The sequence below is a fragment of the Bactrocera dorsalis genome, chromosome 3 (assembly GCF_023373825.1).
Source record: "Bactrocera dorsalis isolate Fly_Bdor chromosome 3, ASM2337382v1, whole genome shotgun sequence".
Classification (NCBI taxonomy): Eukaryota; Metazoa; Arthropoda; class Insecta; order Diptera; family Tephritidae; genus Bactrocera; species Bactrocera dorsalis.
The window spans coordinates 47,384,351-47,405,264 of NC_064305.1; the positions used below are offsets into that span (position 1 = coordinate 47,384,351).

The 20,914-nt window shown below is 37.0% G+C and overlaps 1 protein-coding gene across 13 annotated transcripts in view; it reads right to left on the reverse strand.

Annotated features, from left to right (window-relative positions):
- Positions 1–17,048: 17,048 nt before the first annotated feature.
- Positions 17,049–20,914, reverse strand: part of LOC105228775 (obscurin) — a 369,554-nt gene continuing 365,688 nt past the window's right edge. For all 13 annotated transcript variants that reach the window (XM_049451168.1, XM_049451169.1, XM_049451171.1 and 10 more), the window contains 2 exons: positions 17,389–17,494; positions 17,049–17,330 (listed from right to left, as the gene is read on the reverse strand). In XM_049451168.1, the coding sequence (XP_049307125.1) occupies positions 17,187–17,330; positions 17,389–17,494 (250 nt within the window). In that variant the 3' untranslated portion in view covers positions 17,049–17,186. The remainder of the gene's footprint in view (positions 17,331–17,388; positions 17,495–20,914) is intronic.

Consider the following 20,914-nt stretch of genomic DNA (forward strand, 5'->3'; position numbering starts at 1 on the left):
TGCTATTCGAATTTCTTCATGGCCGGGTAATGGAACGTCTGCTCCATTGTCATCGATTGGGGAATCGGGTTCGCCTTCTCCTGGTGTTATGCGTTCACTGCCATTCGGCAGGCTGGAGAAGTGTTCCCTCCATAATCTAAGTATGCTCTGGGCATCGGTGGTTAGATCACCTTTGGGGATTCTACAGGAGAATGCTCCGGTCTTGAAACCTTCTGTAAGCCGCCGCATTTTTTCGTAGAATTTTCGAGCGTTACCCCTGTCGGCCAGCTTATCAAGCTCTTCGTACTCACGCATTTCGGCCTCTTTCTTCTTCTGTCTGCAAATGCGTCCCGCTCCCCTCTTCAACTCTCGATATCTATCCCATCCCGCACGTGTTGTGGTCGATCGTAACGTTGCGAGGTAGGCAGCCTGTTTTCTCTCCGCTGCGACATGGCACTCCTCGTCGTACCAGCTGTTCTTTTGCGCTTTCCGAAAACCAATGGTTTCGGTTGCAGCTGTACGTAAGGAGTTTGAAATGCCGTCCCACAGTTCCCTTATACCGAGTTGTTGATGAGTGCTATCAGAGAGCAGGAGTGCAAGCCTTGTAGAAAATAGTTCGGGTGTCTGTTGTGATTGCAGCTTCTCGACGTCGAACCTTCCTTGTGTTTGCTGGCGTGCGTTTTTTGCTGCACAGAGGCGGGTGCGAATTTTGGCTGCAACAATATAGTGGTCCGAGCCGATGTTAGGACCTCGGAGCGCACGCACATCTAAAACACTGGAGACGTGTCTTCCGTCTATCACAACATGATCGATCTGGTTGGTGGTTTTTCGATCCGGAGACAGCCAGGTAGCTTGATGTATCTTCTTATGCTGGAATCTAGTACTACAGATAACCATATTTCGGGCCCCGGCGAAGTCGATCAGCCTCAACCCATTTGGGGATGTTTCCTCGTGGAGGCTGAATTTACCGACCGTAGTGCCAACCCTGGCGTTGAAGTCGCCAAGCACGATTTTGACATCTTGGCGGGGGCATCTCTCATAAGTGCGCTCCAAGCACTCATAAAAAGCATCTTTGGTCACATCGTCCTTCTCTTCCGTCGGGGCGTGGGCGCAAATCAGCGATATGTTGAAGAACCTCGCTTTGATGCGGATTGTGGCTAGACGTTCATTCTCCGGAGTGAATGATAGTACTCGGCTACGGAGTCTCTCTCCCACCACGAATCCAACACCAAACTTGCGCTCCTTTATATGGCCATTGTAGTAAATGTCACAAGGACCTTCTCGTCTCTGTCCCTGTCCCGTCCATCGCATTTCTTGGACGGTGGTGATGTCAGCCTTTATCTTTACGAGGACATCTACCAGCTGGGCAGCGGCACCTTCCCAATTAAGGGACCGGACATTCCAGGTGCATGCCCTCAAATCATAGTCCTTATTTCGTTTGCCATGGTCGTCATCAAAAGGGGGGTCTCTCATCCGAGGCTGTGTTTGCTTTTTCATTGGGGGTGTTTTGTTACGTCGCTGGTCCCAAACCCAGCGCACAACCCTAAGTAGGGGATATTTCGCCTTCTCACTTTAGCTCGCCTTCAAACCGATTTTCTTAGGCTACCCAGAGGATACTTAATAATATTCTTCGATATTAAGTATATAAAATTTAGGAACTTGAAGCCACGCAAATTCTGAAGTTCCAAAGTTCTCACAATACGGTTTTTGAGGAAATTGATAGTAGATTTACAAGGAATCTTATTAAAAGCCATAGAAAAACCCCATTTTCACTTGTAGAATTAATTGACCGTAAATTTTTTATAAACATTCAGATACAACAGCAAATCGACAAATTAATTCAGACAAAATTAATGCTGATTCAAAAAAAGTCAACACACGACACCTCAAGCCGATTGACACGGATCATCTTTTCGAATTACTGATGGCCAGAAATAGAGCATTTATAACAGATTAGGACAATATCATTTATTCATTAGTTTTAGGTAAATTGAATGTTGTAAATCCTGTAATTTTGGATACAGATGAAATTTCAAAAATATTAATCAGTGAGTACACTTTAAATGTAAGCATAAGCGATATTGTAAGTAGTTCTAAGGTAAACATTTTTCAAAATAACGATTTAATATACTTTATTGTTAAGTTTCCTAGAATACAGACAGTATGCAGCTTAGTTAAGGTTTTTCTGGTGGCACACGACGACAAAATAATTTTCTTGGAGACCGATTTTTCTGTAAAATAAAAACAGATGCTACATGTGTGAGACAACTATTCCACAAAAATAAGGTGACATTTTTAACCGAAAAGGCAGACTGGGAAAAATTCATCAATATTTCAACAAGTTTATCCAATACTAAGAGCTCTTCAGCCTAGAAATCCAACGCAGGATAACTCTTGCCAACAGGTGCTACTTCGGACTGAGTAGGCAATTGAGAAGCAAAGTCCTCTCTCGACAGACAAAAACCAAACTCTATAAGTCTCTCATAATTCCCGTCCTGCTATATGGTGCAGAGGCTTGGACGATGTCAACAGCGGATGAGTCGACGTTGCGAGTTTCCGAGAGAAAAATTCTGCGAAAGATTTATGGTCCTTTGCGCGTTGGCCACGGCGAATATCGCATTCGATGGAACGATGAGCTGTACGAGATATACGACGACATTGACATAGTTCAGCGAATTAAAAGACAGCGGCTACGCTGGCTAGGTCATGTTGTCCGGATGGATGAAAACACTCCAGCTCTGAAAGTATTCGACGCAGTACCCGCCGGGGGAAGCAGAGGAAGAGGAAGACCTCCACTCCGTTGGAAGGACCAAGTGGAGAAGGACCTGGCTTCGCTTGGAATATCCAATTGGCGCCACGTAGCGAAAAAAAGAAACGACTGGCGCGCGGTTGTTAACTCGGCTATAATCGCGTAAGCGGTGTCTACGCCAATTAAGAAGAAGAAGAAGAGCTCTAGAGAAAACGTAAATGCTGAAGCATCTGCTATTAAGACTATTATTCGTTCCGCAGCTCATTTAACCATTCCTCAAAATAACACCCAAAGGTTTTCAGCAAAATTACCGTATTGGTCTAATCTATTATCTATTCTCCGAAATAGGAAAAAGTCTTTGTGGGCAACATTCAAACACAATAGAACTGACGATAATTTAATTGAATATAAAAAGGCTAATGCTAACTTTAGAAAGGAGTTAAGGTTGGCTAAAAGGCAATCATTAGAAAATATAACAGCCAATATAAACCCAAATACGAAGCCGAAACAAATATGGTCCGATATAAAAATGCTAACAGGATCCACACACAGATTCAGTATATCCCACATTAACACGCCTTCAGGACCTATTTACACATCCCAAGAAATCGCGGAAAAATTTGCAGAAACATGGTCATCATATTCCTCTGAAACAAACTTTCCTCCTACATATAACGCAATTAAAAAATGAATCCTACTCTAACTCGTCACCGTCTCCAAATGCACTTCATATTGAAGCTGATATTACACTTAACGAATTCGATACGACACTTTCGACCTTAAAAGGAAAAACACCCGGTGCAGACAAAATATCCTATCCCATCTTAAAAAATCTCCCATCCTCGCTTAAACAAAGACTAGTGAACCTCTATAATAAAATACTAAACTCTGGTATATATCCTCAACAATGGAAAGTTTCCTTAGTCATTCCCATCCTTAAACCTAATAAACCTTCTTCCTGCATCGAGAACTACAGACCCATTTCCCTTTTACCCTGTATGTCCAAGATATTAGAAAAAATAATTTCCTCGAGACTGATGTGGTATACAAAAGTAAATCGACTCATAAGTCCGCACCAATTCGGGTTTCAAAAAGGATTAGGAGTAATAGACCCCCTGTTACAATTTGAACACTTCGCTTCCACTAACTTGACATCCCGTAATCACGTTTCAGTTCTAAGCCTGGATTTAGAAAAAGCTTTCGACAGGGTTGGAGCTCACATGGTACTCAGTGAACTTAAGCAATGAAAATTGGAAACAAAATGTTTAACATTATAAAATCTTTCTTATATCAACGAAAATTTATCGTATGTGCCAATAAATGCCAATCACAGGTTTTCAAGTTGAACAATGGTATACCCCAGGGTTCACCACTCTCGGCAACTCTCTTCATCATTGTAAAGTCAGTTCCATAATTAGCACTAACCCACAAATAAAACACTTTATCTGCGCAGATGACATCGTGATCTTTACAAAAATTAAAGACTTAAGACAAGTTAAACATGCATTTATAAAAATTTTAAATGATGTCAACAAATGGTCCGAAATTTCAGGTGTAAAAATTTCATTAAACAAAAGCTCCACATTTCATATTTGTAGAAAACATAAATGCTCATTTCCTACCTTAACCTTTTTAAATACACAAATTCCCCACACTCATACCTTAAAAATTCTAGGCTTAATATTTGATAAGACTCTTTCTTATAAAGAACATTGTAAATATATTCGATCAAACTTATTTTTAAGACTAAACATTATAAAGTACTTATCATCAAAAAATTGTTTGTGTCACCCAAACACTCTCATTAATGTGACAAGAGCATTATTGTTATCAAAAATTGACTATGGACTTGCAATATACGGACACTGTGCCAAAACTCACATCAAACTCTTAAATGCACCTTACCATGCGGCAGCGAGAAGGAGCATTCGTGCCTTCCCAACATCACCAATCAAAGCTATTTTAAAAGAATCCGGGTTACCAGATATTCAGCAAAGGACCATACATAACACACAGCTACTCATTCCAAAGTTGCTACTATGCAGAAACGAGTTAACACTCACGAATGTAAATAGCACTCTCCAATGTCCACGCAGATACAACAAACCCATCACCATAATGCGTTGTCTAACCATTTCCAAGGAACTCGGGATAATTACGTGCCCTACAGTGGTTGAACCTTCAATAATTCCGCCTTCCATGACATTATCTTCAAGTTGCATCAGTGTTACACAACAATATCGCAAGCAATTTACCAGTAACACGGAATATGCTCAGCTATATAAAGAAACTATTCAACCTTATAGAAATGATTGGGAGTTTATATTTACAGACGGATCTAAAAGTGATACCTGCACCTCATTTGCTTTGACAAACAAGAACGGTGTCACCCTAGCTGCTTTTGTTTTGCCTTCGTACTGCTCGGTATTTACAGCCGAAACAGGTGCAATATTGGAAGCGGTTCGTTTTGCCGCTAGTAATGGAAAGAAAGCTATTATTTGCAGCGACAGTAAATCCACCATAGATGCCATTTTTAACCAATCAAACGATTCCTATCTGATTACAAAAATAAAAAACCTTATTTTTCAACACAAAAATATTATCAAAATTATGTGGATACCTGGACACACAGGAATTCAAGGAAACGAAATGGCTGACAAACGAGCGAAAGAAGCAAACAAAGAACCTTTGCATACGTCAGGATACTTCACCACAAAAGATATTAAGAAATACGTTAAACAACATATATCGGTCTGTTGTCTAAACGATTGGAGACACTATAACCACTATTATAAACTTGCTAATCCATTAGGCCAAAAACCACATTATTCCAATACAACCACATGTAAAAATATAAAAACATACACACGCATAAGGATTGGACATAAACTTGCGACACATCGACACCTGTTGAATGGTACAAGCAAACCCATATGCTCTTTATGTGGTTCGGAAGATTTCACAATACTTCATATCCTCGATCACTGCGCACACGTACAACAACAAAGAGTCTTGGTTTTTGGTAACAACAAACCATCTGACTTACTCGATCGGACAGATGACAATAACATTAATCTCTTTGTAAAATATATGTACATATGTAAATTAATTATTTAATATATAAGAAACTGAAGTACAAACTAATATTTAAGTTGCTTTAGTCGTAAGTAAAAAAAAGGTAATAACTTAATCTGTAAATATTAATCAAGCCGAAGGCCCTAGCAGCCAGTGCTTTACATATATATAAGTGGAATAACTATTTATATTTATTTCTCTTCTAAATAAATAAATAAATAAATAAATAAGGTGACATGCAAAACTACCTACAATAACCTTGATCCGATTATCGAAGTTGACAATGGCTTAATTATCATAAACGACCAAACAGTCGAAGTTCGGGAAGTTACAATATCCGGCACTTATTTAGTGCCATTCGAAGGAGAAGTTTGCAATAATGCTACAACTTCTTCCAATAAAAAGTGAAGGCAAACGCTTCGACTGGGATTCTTTCAACACAGTTTGTTAACTTGACCGAACATTTGGAAATTTTAAGCCTACCTAATTTGCGCAAAATTAATTTGAGGAACCTTGGACAAATTGAAAACCTACATGGAATAGTTCATAACCGCACTATCCTATGAATGCTAATGATACTGACGTTGTTATCATTATAGGTGCAGCATGAGTATATTAGGAACTACTGCACGCAAGCCAGTAAGCGCGGGAATAGTCCGCGTCAGAGTTTTCCCCATCAACTTCTTCGCTACAACAACAAAATGTCTAAACAACAACATCACGTGCTTTTATTTTTAAGTTTCAGTTTAATTTGGACTTTAATAAAAGCACATAGTGCTAAATAAATAATTTGTACAAATCTTTTTAACGGTATTTTTTTTTTAATTTTAACACGTTGAGGACGCGTGACCCACCGATGGCGCACGCACTAAGGTTTCATCTGGGTCGCGCCGGCTTTGATTCTGAAATATTACAAGAGCAAAGCGAGAATGCAGTTGCAACCTGCTCTACCGCTTCAATAATTTTTTTTTCTCACATTCTGTGCTTTAATTGGCGTTTATTTTGAAAGCAGGCGTCTTGGAAGGCTCAGATGGTAATTTTGTTGCTATTTTCTGAGCTTTATTTACCGTAAATCATAAATCATGCGTTTTTGTGCATTTTCAATAAGAACAACTAAAAGAAAGCAATGTATCTCGCTTCTCTCAACGCTCTCACTCTGCCATGATCTCGCGTTGCGCTTTGCGTCTAGCTTCGCTCTCCGCGCTTAACAAGCCGCCAGATGAAACTGATTACTAAAAGCTGCGCTGTCCTCAATGTGTTAAACAACAGATGTCCTTCCTAATAGTGATACTCTGTACCAAATTTGTTCCGAGGTTTAATTTGTGTCTTACTTGTAGTTGTAGCACTTTATAGTTTATCGATTAACGGAAAGTTGTGTGCGTGGCAATAGTTAATTTTTGATCATTTGAAAACAAGAACCCCATCAGAGTGCCAAGCAATACGTTTACCTAGTTCCTTTACTCAAATTTTTCATTGCGTTTACTTCCGGATGACTGGTATTATATGCAACAGCTAAGCGAACAAACTTAATTCTTTGCAACTAGCTTCGAAATTATAAAAATATTGATATGTTAGTATGGTATTATGTAGTTTTATGTAACGAGTGATACAAGTAGCGGTACGTTTTTTAATAGCCTTTTTTTAAGTCCTGTCAAACTGTTATGTTATTTTTGTTCAGTATTGTTTGGCATTTCATCAAGGAAAGACTTCTGAACAACGTTTAGAAATTGTTCAACTTTATTAAATAAATTCACGTTCTGTAAAGAATGTGATTCACGCGCTTCGCTCAACTTTTGGTCAACATGCTGCATACTGAGCGTACTCTTCGAAACACCATCACCCATCTTACGAAAATTCGCGTTCTGTAACCGAATGGACCACGTCCAACATGCAGTGAAGAACATATAGCAGCCGTAGCAGAGAGTGTGTAGGAATTAGAGATGAGCGATATTGCGATTTTTAAATCACTGTGATTTCAGTGATTGCTATTTTTAAATCACTGTGATTTTATATTGCTATTGCGATCGCAACTAAGTCGACGTTCAAACGTCGTTGTTGTTGTTGTAGCGGCAGATTCTGCCAATTTGACACTGTTTGGCCGAATAAAAGTCCGGGTCTGTTCCACTTACCACTTACGTAGGTTTTCCGCCTTTCTTTTCACTACATTTTCGCAAATATTGGAGCGGTTCGGCTACCTGACACTTAGAGCGTATTGCATAGTTCATTTGTATGTTGGTATGATGGTTTCACACATTTCTTAGAAGAAATTACCATTAGTGTGGTTGATAATTTGTTTGTTTAGAATACCCGCTTTTTATATTTTCAAGACCAAATAATTAACGCGAGTTTTCTAATCTTTAGGAAAATATTAAAAACCCGTAATTTTTTTATTCCATCATTTTTTCTGAAATTAATTAGTTACAATTCTTGTTTTCATCACAAAATGCTTTATATAAGAACGTTACACTCAAAACTTCAAACCGCTATGACGAAAAATAGCATATACGATATATACAATACCCTGAAGAAAGTTGTTACTTTTCTGCTATTTGCTATTGTGATCGTAATTTACAGGTTCGAACTGCTATCGTAAATCACAGGTTCGAACTGCGATCACAATTGACTGGTTCGAACTGCGATTGCGATCGCGAAGCGAACTGCTATTTATAAAAAGTGATCGCAGTTGCGATTTGCGATTTTTCAATCACAGTGAAAAAATCACCGGTAGTGAAATATCGCCCATCACTAGTAGGAATGTAAATAAGCAATATTGCCGCACTTGAGACAAAGAGAAATCTGAGGACATTCAAGCTTCCATTTCATCCAGAAAAAAAACGGTTTGGTTCGGTTTATGAGCCGGAAGACTCACCAGCCCATAACTGTCAATGGCGACCATTATCGCCCCATGATTGCCGACTATTTGATGCCTGAAATTGAAGCTCGTGATCTCGACGACATTTGGTTTCAACAATACGGCGCCACTTCTCACACATCGCATCAATCAATGGATTTATTGATAGAACACTTCGGTGAGCAGATAGTTTCAAGTTTTATTCCGGTTAGACTTTTTCATGTGTGTATATATAAAGTCTAAAGTCTATACGGATAATCCTGCTGCGATTCAGGCCAAAGAGCAAAACATCATGCGTGCCATTCGTCAGTTACCACTCGAAATGCTCGAACAAGTCATCGAAAATTGAACTCAATGGATGGAACCCACTTCTGCTTCTATTGGATCACCCTTTATGTATATACATACCTCAGTCAAACAATTGTATATGCAAAATTGTTTCCTTTTTAACTTGTGTTCTGCTTACGGAACAACAAACATTTTTCGTACACATACATACATGTAGGGCTTTTACTCACGCTTGTATAATCCGTTTAACCAATAAGTAAACGAATAGTTTTAGATTTTACAAAGTTTTAATTAAGAGTAAAAGTTATTTAAAAATGATTCACAATTTAGATTAAAGATTTATAGAAAAGTTAATAGAATTGTATTCACGTCTTTTCGTCGAGCGTCTTGCTTACTTCGCGGCTACTTCAAAACTCTCCAGCTCTCTTGTCATCGTTGATGTAGATTTTATTTCGTATAAAACAAGTTTTGTAGCAAAATGGCTGATATGTGGATTGCATTTAAGGGTTACCAGCTACGTCGGGGTTACCCCAATCCCACAATTCGGCCATCCTGCTGCGCATTCGCCCTCGAATGCGGCGTCATCATCAGAATAATTTACCCATGGCTTCATAAATTCTGCACAAGTCGAAGTTCGTTTTGGGCCTTCACACACGTCAGCCTTAATAACGTCATACGAATTGTTGGTCTTTACCTTAACAACACGGTAAGGACCGAAATATTTTGGCTTTAGCTTGAGCCCACCACCAAACTGTGTGCGTTTTACAGCAACTAAATCGTCAATCTCGTATTTTTTAGCTTCTTTGCATGTTAGGTTATACGTTTTTTTGTTTTCGTCTTGTATTTTCAAAATCTGCTTTTTTGCTTGTTGTCTGAGTTCATCTCGTTGTTCTTGATATTGTAGACGTATTTCTTCTTTTATAAGGTTTTTAATGTTAAAATCGTCGGTTGTTCGCATCTTTACGCCTATTAGCAACTCAAATGGAGTCATGGCGATACTTCGGTTATAAGTAGAATTAATGACCTGTTGTACTCTATCTACAAACTTATACCACTTTGTCGGATCGCTTTTGCTCAGTTTCGCTAAAACGCTTGTAATGACACCAATAAATCGCTCCACCTGGCCATTGGCTCGAGGTAGGCCGATAGTTATTGTTGTGTGCTGAATTTTTTCTTCTTCACAATATCGTCGGAAGTAAATGCGGATCCAAAAACAAACGTACCAAACGTTGTATTATGTAATTTCAAACGGCTAATTGTTTCTTGTGCTGACGTAGTTTTGATTGGATATAACCATGCGAATTTTGTAAACGAGTCGATTACGGTGAAAATGTGTTTATATAACTTATTTGTAGTCTCCAAAGGAAAATCAATATGGTATGTATGAAGCGGCATTCCTTCTTTAGGAATTGGGTGTAATTTCCCTTCTTGTTTACCTAACTTTCGATTTTCGACAATACATGCAACACAATTGGCGATGTGCATGCGAATTTTTTCTTCAGTTTTTGGAATAAAAAACTCTTTACATATTAGCTCCTTTGTCTTCTTTACGACGAAATGGCCTTTTACATGTGCACGTCTGATAACGTCTCGCTGCATATGCTTCGGTACCACAACTAATTCGACATCATCAACTAACTTATGAAGAATGCCTCCTTCTTCGAAATAATCATTGTATGTCTGCTTTTCTTTAATAATTTCAGAAATTGCTCTTAAGTCTTCGTCTTGTTGCTGAGCACGTCGTATGGAACTTAGAAAATCTGCATCTGATAGAATCATAACTGGGGAACGACTGAGGGCGTCTACGTGCCTCATTTGTTGACCACTTCGATGTTCTACTTCGTAATCGTACTCTTGAAGGAATAATATCCATCGAGCTACCCTAGTACTCAAATCTTTTTTGTCTAACGTTTTCGTGAAGGCGTTACAGTCAGTGACAAGTTTAAAGTGCAAGCCTAGCAAGTACACTCAAAACTTTTTCAGCGCTTCAATAACGGCTAAGATTTCAAGTTCATAACTTGAGTACTTTCTCTCTGCGTCGGGAGTCTTCTTACTACTATAATAGATGGGATGCAACTGGTTGTCATCAGGGCTTATTTGAAGGAGTGCTGCCCCATAACCGCCGATAGAGGCGTCAGTATGAACTTAGGTTTTATATTGCTGGTTAAAAATACCTAATACTGGTTTCTCGCTTAACATTTTCTTCAATGTCTCAAATGCTGCTATTTGTTCGGCGCCTATTTCAAACTTTTTGTCTTGTTTAGTCAAATCAGTCAAAAGTTTCGCGATTATGGAAAATGAAGGTACCCAGGAAACTCTGCAACTGTTTAATATTTTTCGGCAATGGAAACTTACCCAGAGCATCGATTTGGTTGGCGACGGCGAAATTTTTTGGCTCTCTATAACATGGCCAAGAAATTCTACGCGTTTTTTTTTTCAAAAAATGACATTTTTTCAAATTTAGCATAAGTCCGTAGTCTTTACATTGATTAAGCACTATTTTTAAATTGCACATAGCTTCATGTTCATTTTCGGCAGGTATTATTATGTCGTCTATATACGGCAGTGCAATATTATGTCGCGAAAGATCACGAAAAATTACGTTGATGTGTCTTTAGAAAACACCAGGCGAGTTGGACAAACCGAATGGCACTTTACAAAACTGTTATTGTCCACCATGCGTAACAAAAGATGTATGTATATTTGCGGCTAGATTCACACACGGGCACATGGAAAAAACCGTTTTTTAAGTCTATAGTACTAAATATTTTCGCTTTTTGTAAACGATCTACTTGGTCTTCTATTAATGGCAACGGAAAACGATCTTTAATTATAACTTTATTAATTTGCCTATAATCTATGCACAATCGGTGATCACTGTCTCGTTTCTTTACTAGCACTACAGGGCTACTAAACTCCGATTCCGAACTTTCGATTATACCGTCTTTTAGCCACTGTTCTATTTGATCATCAACTATACATCTCTGCGTTAGTGGAAGTCGTCGTGGTCTAAACGATATAGATGTTTTATCCCGTAGCACAATATTCATTTCATTGTTTGTTGATTTGCATTTCTCCGGCTTATAATTATATACTAAATCGCGCACTTCTTCTTTTGCTAACGTACTAGCACTCTCGTCAATGTCAATATCAGTTGTTGTTAGCTCTACATTCATCATAGGAAATACCTCTTCACTTTCCAAGCTATTTTTCTTTATGCAAAGCCCATCACGATTAATGTGTATTTCGGCTTGAGAACAAAACTCTTCACCAATTACTAAGTCAATGTCCATACACTTGGCAGATACCACCAAAAAATTTACGCGAAACAGTTCTTTATCTACTTCGATTTCAATGTTTAGTTTTCCAATTGGTTTTATATTATTTTCAGATTTTCGTTCACCAAAACCTACTAAATGAATGTTTGTTTGTTCTATCACAGGTTTACCCAAAGAATTGTACACACTATTGGTCATTAAATTAAACTTGCTGCCTGTACTCGTATCAAACAGAGCAATATATTTTTGATTTTGGATAACTTGATTGTGATGATATTATTTTTTTCACATAAATATCGCGTATTACTTTTGTCAATTGTTGATTTAGCTTTTGGGCAATTCTTCGAAATATGTCCAAATTGTTTACATTGAAAACATTTTCTACCTTTCTCTTTATCTTTGCACTCAGAACTTTTGTATCCCTTTGCACCGCAATTATACCAAGTAAACTTATCTTTTTCGTATTTGACTACTTTCTTTTCATCTACTTTTAGTTCACTGTTCTTCCTATTACACTTTTGCATTGTTTCGTATATTTTAATTTTTTCTTTAAATTCTTTCAAATTATGTGCACCATATAAAACAGTTTTGTTTATATTAATATCGCGAATACCCTCAATAACATATTTCATTAGTGCATTTTCTTCAATATTTCCACGCATCGCGAGCTCTTTCATGCATAAAAAATACTCTTGTACAGTTCTGCTTTCATATTTCTCGCGCTTAATTGTTTGTGTATATTCGCACTGTTTACAATAGTTTTAAATTCTTATGCTAATGCCGATTTTAGTTTTTGCCAAGATGTTATTCCCCGTTCGCTTTGGATAAATAACTTAGCCAAACCACGTAATGATTTTTTTGCAAATATAAACATTTGTAGTTCATCCCAACCCATTAAAATTGTTGTCTCTTCAAAATCGCTTAACCATACTTCAACAGAAATATTTTCGCTGCCGTCAAAATGTCGAACAGAATCTTCGACGTCTCTAAAGTTGATTGTAAATCGTGACATTTGTGTCGGCGCTACCGATGTAGTTGTTTTTGTAACTGCTCTCTCGCCAAGCTCGACGTTCTTCTCTGCATTTCTCCTCTGCGTTTGGTTATTCTCGCTGCTTACTGCATTCGTTCGTTGTGGTAATTCGAAAATGATATTACTCGCTGCTGTTTCGTCAAAGCTACTCATAATATCTACGTCACCATTTTCGCTGTCGTCGTCAAGTTCTCGTCGCCTTCTGCTGCAGCACATAACAATGTCGCGTTCTGCAAATTTCGAAAAATATGCAGCTTCACATCGGCTACATTGCTACTTAAACCCAATATGTTACAAATTGAATTTAGATTATTGGCCGTCAAATTGTTTTCGATGTATACAAACTTCTGTTTGCAGCGGTCGTCGTTCTCGTCGAATTGGAATCCTGTAAATTCTCGCAAACGTTGCCTGCTCGATCTGTCTCTATCTGATTCGAATAGAAATTTGTGCAGAGCTTTTATGCTCTCTTTTCGGGTTGTACGCAGCTTCGCTCGTACAAATTCAAATTTCTGCAAACTAGTCATTGTTGCTATTTTACGCTTTAATTTTTGATTTCTAATGAAAATTATACCGATCAATTTATTTGCGGCCGCGTATATAAATGCGGCAGTTTAAACAAATACTTTTCGCACTATCGGTTCATGTAAAAAAAAAATTGTATTTTTTTCCGTCCGAGCCCCCAAATATGTAGGGCTTTTACTCACGCTTGTATAATCCGTTTAACCAATAAGTAAACGAATAGTTTTAGATTTTACAAAGTTTTAATTAAGAGTAAAAGTTATTTAAAAATGATTCACAATTTAGATTAAAGATTTAAAGAAAAGTTAATAGAATGGTATTCACGTCTTTTCGTCGAGCGTCTTGCTTACTTCGCGGCTACTTCAAAACTCTCCGGCTCTCTTGTCATCGTTGATGTAGATTTTATTTCGTATAAAACAAGTTTTGTAGCAAAATGGCTGATATGTGGATTGAATTTAAGGGTTACCAGCTACGTCGGGGTTAACTCAATCCCACATACATGTCTAGTAATTACTTTATGGTTTAGCATCATTTAAAAGTTTATATGGGTTTCAGGTGTACAAAAAAAGGTATTTTAACGATTTTCTTTAATATAAACAATCATATAATGTAAACGAAAATAAATTTAATTTGGTTGTTTCAGATAATCCGGTAACAATTTTTTCAAGGTGCTTCCGGAGATTCACCGTTATTTATTAATATTTTTCTTTGAAAATTTGTTCTAATATACTTCAAAAGTTGTAAAATAATATGTAATTAAATTTAATAACATTATATTACTCATGTCGCCGCAAAAAACCACAAATATAATATATTCTTTTTTTTTGCCTTAAAACCTTACCCAAACCGTTAAAAAGCCGTTATTTCTACTAAATTAAATTATAAAACTGTAATTTGGTACAAGGAATCACAGTAGCAAGGAGCACCTATGAGAAATTTTTTTTTGAAAAAGTGAGCGTAGCCCCGCCCTCTAATAAGTTAAATGTACATATCTTCTAAACCACTAAAGCTACAAAACAAAATTTGCTGGGTGCAAATCTTATAAGAACTTCTACCGATAGTGTAAAAATTAATTACTCCCAGTATAACGGTAGTGTAAAAAAGCGCGGTAAATTAATAACTGAATACGCTAGAGACCTTATGAGAGAGGTTTATGGGAGCCGGATTGAAAATTTGATGATGGTAGTAGCACCGCCCACTTTTTGGTAAAATCCCATATCTCCATAATATACTTATATTCCACTTGATTCGTTCAGTTTCCAGTACACAAATCAAGAAGCAATTAATATAACGGGATACAACTTTGCACGAACAATGTATGTAGTGTGTGCCACTTTATGACCAAAAATTCAAGCCGCTATGTACTGAATATTTAGACTCCGGTACCTGTAGTAAGTACATGACTTTTGATGGAAAATGTCGGTAAATGTGTGATATACTATATATAACTGAAATTAAGGGATATTCCTTATCTTATAATGGTACGTCTGTATGTCAAAAATTGGTTGAATTGGACAACACTTTTCCTTTAGCCACATATACTTACTTAGAATAAAGATTTTCAAACTTTGTGTACCTGTAGTAAGTACATGACTTTTGATGGAAAATGTCGGTAAATGTGTGATATACTATATATAACTGAAATTAAGGGATATTCCTTATCTTATAATGGTACGTCTGTATGTCAAAAATTGGTTGAATTGGACAACACTTTTCCTTTAGCCACATATACTTACTTAGAATAAAGATTTTCAAACTTTGTGTTTTACTCAAAATAGTGTATTTTTGTGCTTAAAATAGAAAAATTTGAGGGAAAACTTGGCCTAGCCCCTATTTACCTAATATCACGATTTTCGAACACATGGCCTACTTTATGATATGATTGGTTTCATTCTTGCAAGTTGCAAGAGTATAAAATGTTGGGTTTGCACCCGAACTTAGCTCTTCCCTACTTGTTATCATATTCCTTTGTCACAGACGAAATTGGACTACAACCACGCTTTCCTCCCATATAACACAATTTTGAATTCCATTTGATCTCTTCAAGCCCCTTAGTGTATATTATATTTCGGGATTTAGCAACCCTATTGTTGTAATCTCACAACCTTATGTAAAGTTGGACCTTATTGATGGTATATGTACATTAGGGTGTGTCATTCTGAGGCAACCTTTTTTTTCAACTGAAAAACAAGCTCAAAACTTTCGAAAATGTGTAAAAAAAAGTCACTCAAAAGATGAGCTCTTAGTATTGACATTAAGAGGTCGCTATTTCAAATTTTCTGTTTTCCATATAAATTACATGGAAAAAAAAATCATTTTTTTTGTGGTGGTAATTGTGCGGAGGTTTTAATGTGCACGCGACGAGGACCAGTAGGGATGGTAAAATCGATTCCGGTTCTACTCGAGAATTGCGTTTTCTCGTAAAATAATCGATTTTTCGAATGTCAAGAACCGGTTCTTAATCCACTTCGACTACTGAAAATCGATTTTTAAAAATCGATTATTTAACGAGAAAACTCGATTCTCGAGTAGAATCGGAATCGAGTTTACCATCCCTACTGGCCGCCGTCGCGTGCACATTAAAACCTCCGCACAATAACCATCACAAAAAAAAAATGATTTTTTTCCATGTAATTTATATGGAAAACAGAAAATTTGAAATAGCCACCTCTTAATATTAATACTAAGAGCTCATCTTTTGAGTGATTTTTTTTTACACATTTTCTAAAGTTTTGAGCCTGTTTTTCAGTTGAAAAAAAAACGTTGCCTCAGAATGACACACCCTAATGTACATACTTAAAACGTTTGACATACGAGCACTATTTTTGGTGTTTACAGAAACTTAAAATATTCATCTCATGGAACTGAATCGTGAACTTTTTCGCTGATTACTTTTTATAATTTTGGATGTGGATTAACTCAGCAATAGTGCACCGATTAACTTAATTAAATTTTTTACGATGAAGCTCCAGTAAGGACCAGTGCTTATCGATGGTATGGTGAATTCAATCAAGTCGAACATATCGGGAGATTAGGACCAGCATACATACAAATGACCCCACAAAATTTACACACGAAACACTTCCAAGCAAATTGTTGCCTTTTTTTGTGTAAAAATGCTTCGTAAATTGGTTCAAACGTATATAGATCTTAAAGGCGAATATTTTGACAAATAATAAAGCGATTTGCTCTGATTTAAATTGGTTTTTGGTTCTCTAATTCAGAAGTATAAAAGGCAACTCTCTTACTTGGCTCAAACCAAAGTAAACTGACGAGAGATTATGTATTTTCCAAATATAATTTATTGTGGGGTTTAGTTTATTTACACAAAAATTTTGTTAAATTCGTACATGAATTTCGATGTTAATATTTGACTGTACATAATTTTTTGCAATAATTCAACATGTAGAAGAAAATTTAAAATGTGGCATAAAGTTCTTCCTGGATGCTATTTGATCGTAATAACTGCGTTGTTGATGGCCCTCCATTTAAAGACTGAGTAATTGTTTGGGTTGAGGTGGCGTGACTTTCTTTAATATCCTTATACATGTCAGCGAATTCCTATATGAAAAGTGTAATTAATTTATTGGTACTTTGTAAAATTACCTAATAAACATACCTTGAGTCGATTTCCTAGGAACACAGCTCGCTCCCTTTTCTTGATCATATAGTCAGAAGACATAAGCCATCTATGCTCCAAACAATCCTCAGAATATGGTCGTTTCCTTATAATTAAAAATTAAAAGATGTTACTTTATTACTTAAATAACGTTAATTTAACGCTTAGCTTTGAATAATTCAAAATGTAACAAATGTTTATACATTATCATACTCTTGCTTCAGGGTATTATAGTTTTGTTCACCTAACGGTTGTACGTATCACCTGAAACTAAGCGAGATATAGATATGGTTATATACATATATGTATATCAATGATCAGGATAATGAGAAAAGTTGAAATTCGGTTGACTGTCTGTTCGTCTGCCCGGACAAGTAAATATTGAGATATCTCGATGAAACTTGGTATGTGGGTTCTTCAGTACAAATGGGTTCTTCGAGTTTGTAAATGGGCGTAATCGGACCACTTCTGCTCCCACAAATCGCCATTAAACGAAAACCTATAAAGTGCCATAACTAAGCACTAAATTAATATATAAAACTGTAAATAAGTACGGAGAATCGCAGTAGCAAGAGGCACCAGTGAGAACTTTTTTTTGAAAAAGTGCGCGTGGTTCCGCCCTTTAATAAGTTTAATGAACATATCTCCTAAGCCACTAAAACTACAAAAACAGAACTCCAGAGACCTTATGAGAGAGGTTTATGGGAGCTGGAGTGCAAATTTGATGATGGTAGTAGCACCGACCACTTTTTGGTAAAATCCCATATCTCCATATATATTTTCCCCTTGATTCGTTCAGTTTCCAGTACACAAATCAAGAAGCAATTAATATAACCGGATACAACTTTGCACTTTATGACCAAAAATTATTGAAATTCAATAAAAACTGTTCAAGCCGCTATGTACTGAATATTTAGACTCCGGTACCTTTACTTGACTTTTGATGGAAAATGTCGGTCAATTTGTGATATATATAATTGAAATTAAGGGATATTCCTTCGGTTATAATGGTATGTCTGTATGTCAAAAATTGGTTGAATCGACCAAGACTTTTCCTTAGCCACCATATACTTGTACTTAGGGTACAGATTTTCAAACTTCGGTGTGACTTTGTAACTTATATATCGGGCAATATTTGAGTTATCTCAATGAAAATAAGAGATCGCGAGAGATAACTAATATCAGGATTTTCGAACATACGGCTGACTTTACTCTGTTTTATTGGTTCACACCTTAAAGTATTTCCCTGGCTTTGATTTTTGCGAGTTGCAAGAGTATAAAATGTTCGGTTGCACCCGAACTTAGCCCTTCTTTACTTGTTTTATAATTGTGTCCTTTAAGCATGAAATCTTAACAGAACGTCGAAATTAAGTTGGGTTTTTGTCTGTTCGCTATAGCTGACTAAACCGTTGCGTGAAATGAAAAATGGCCTTAACCACTTTAAAGAGTATCCAATGCGGATGGTTTGTAAACAAAAAATCGGGAAATATTAATTTTTAACTGACTTTTTAGAGAAACATTTTTTCTTGTATTTTTTTTTTTGTTTTGTTTTCAAATTGATTTATTTGTAAATTATTTGAATCATTCAATTCCTGTCGTTTGCTTTGAAAATTATTCAGTGAAAGCTTTATATGTGTTTCATTTAAAGTTACCAATTACAGATTGAAATTTGTTACGATACCACGAAGAGGTCGCGCTAATATTCGTCGGCGTTCTTTTTGCCATCAACATATAGTATTACATTGGCAGCCCAAAGCATATGCACGACTACTCGCAGGATGCGATGACATACCTGTACCTACGGAATTATGGACGGGAGGATTTGGTTCACTTGCAATGCAAAATGGCCAAAGATTGCATATAATCGCCACCAAAAGAATCATAATTATTGAATCGCGATCACGATGTCACGATGTGTTGTTAAATGTTGGATGTACTCTGTTGAGGGGCAAAAAAGATGTTTGCCGCACGCACGCATTCTTCTTTGGATTTTTTTTCAACGGGGTTTGATCCTTGCGGACACCACACTTCCACTTTGGTAAACCGTGTAATAATAAATGCACAAAACACTATCCACGTGCTTTTCTTTCGGAAACGCAAACTGGAAATGATGGATATCCACTGTATCGGCGTCGCTCACCAGACGACAATGCAGAATATTCAGCATTCAATTTAGAGAAGTGAATTTCGAAGTTGACAATGCATGGATCGTACCATATTCGCCACTATTTTCTAATTCACATTCAAAATCCATATCGATATTGATATTTGCAGTTTGGTGAAATCGATAAAATACGTTTGCAAGTACGTCACCAAAGAAATCGGATATTGGCCTTGAACGAGATGGATGAGATCAGCAAGTATCAAATGGGTCGATTCGTCAACTGCAATAAAGCGTTTTGTAAAATATTTACTTTTGCAATTCATGAACGTTTTCTGACTGTTTTGCATCTCATTTCATTTGAAGAAGGCCAAAGAGTGTATTTCAACCCAGAGAATACAGTACAGCCAGTGGAAATACCGTGAACAACAAAATTGACATTGACACGTTTTTCTAACTTGCGGCAGTGATCTCTTTGCGAGAACATTGCTCTATTTGGAAATGCCTTGATATTATATATGGAATGCATCGTTGAACCAGTAGATGGACATCCAGGCGTGTTCCTAACTAATGCATTAGGAAGAATTTACACAATTCACCCGAAAAACGACGAATGATTCTACCTTCGGTTGCTATTTATTAATGTACGCGGCCATTGCATCTTGTGAATGGTACGGTGTGTAAAACTTTTTGAGAAACATGCCAGCAATTACAATTGCTGGAACAAGATAATCATTAGAATCAAACGATGGTCGATGCGACAGCTACTTCGCATGCCACTGAAGTTCGTAAGCTTTGCGCGATAATCATTTCGCTATATCGGCCTTCAAATCCGCGTCAATTTTAGGATACGAACAAAAATGATATCGACGAAGATATTTTACATCATATTCGCTAAGGATTGGAAATGGGCGAATTCCGATCGTCTGGAAAATGAAGACGAATGCGTGAATTATAGAGTGTAATTTCTAAATTCTTTGGAGAGGCCTGGTATGCCGCATTAACATTTGCGTCTCAAAGTTGGATCTGTCATTATTATGTTCAGCAATCTTCATGCGCCGAAACGAATGGAACCCGACTGATTTAAACGCAGCTATCGAATACAACGGAGGAAATGCTTGATTCTACGATTTCCTTTGAGTTCCAGCGATTTGCCACTTCTGTTCAAATATATTCAGTTTCCAGGGAAAATTGCATTTGAGATGACAATCAACAGGACACAAGGATAGTCGCTAGAAGTGTGTAGCATAAATCTGAAAATGCCTTGTTTTTCACACGGCAAGCTATACGTGGCGTATTTACGAGTTGGGAAACCATCTTCTCAGTGCATTTACGCACCGGAACAGAAACCAAAAAATGTTTTTTATCAAGCTGCATTACACTGAAAAAAAAAATGTTGAAAAATCGCAAATAAATAATTTTCAA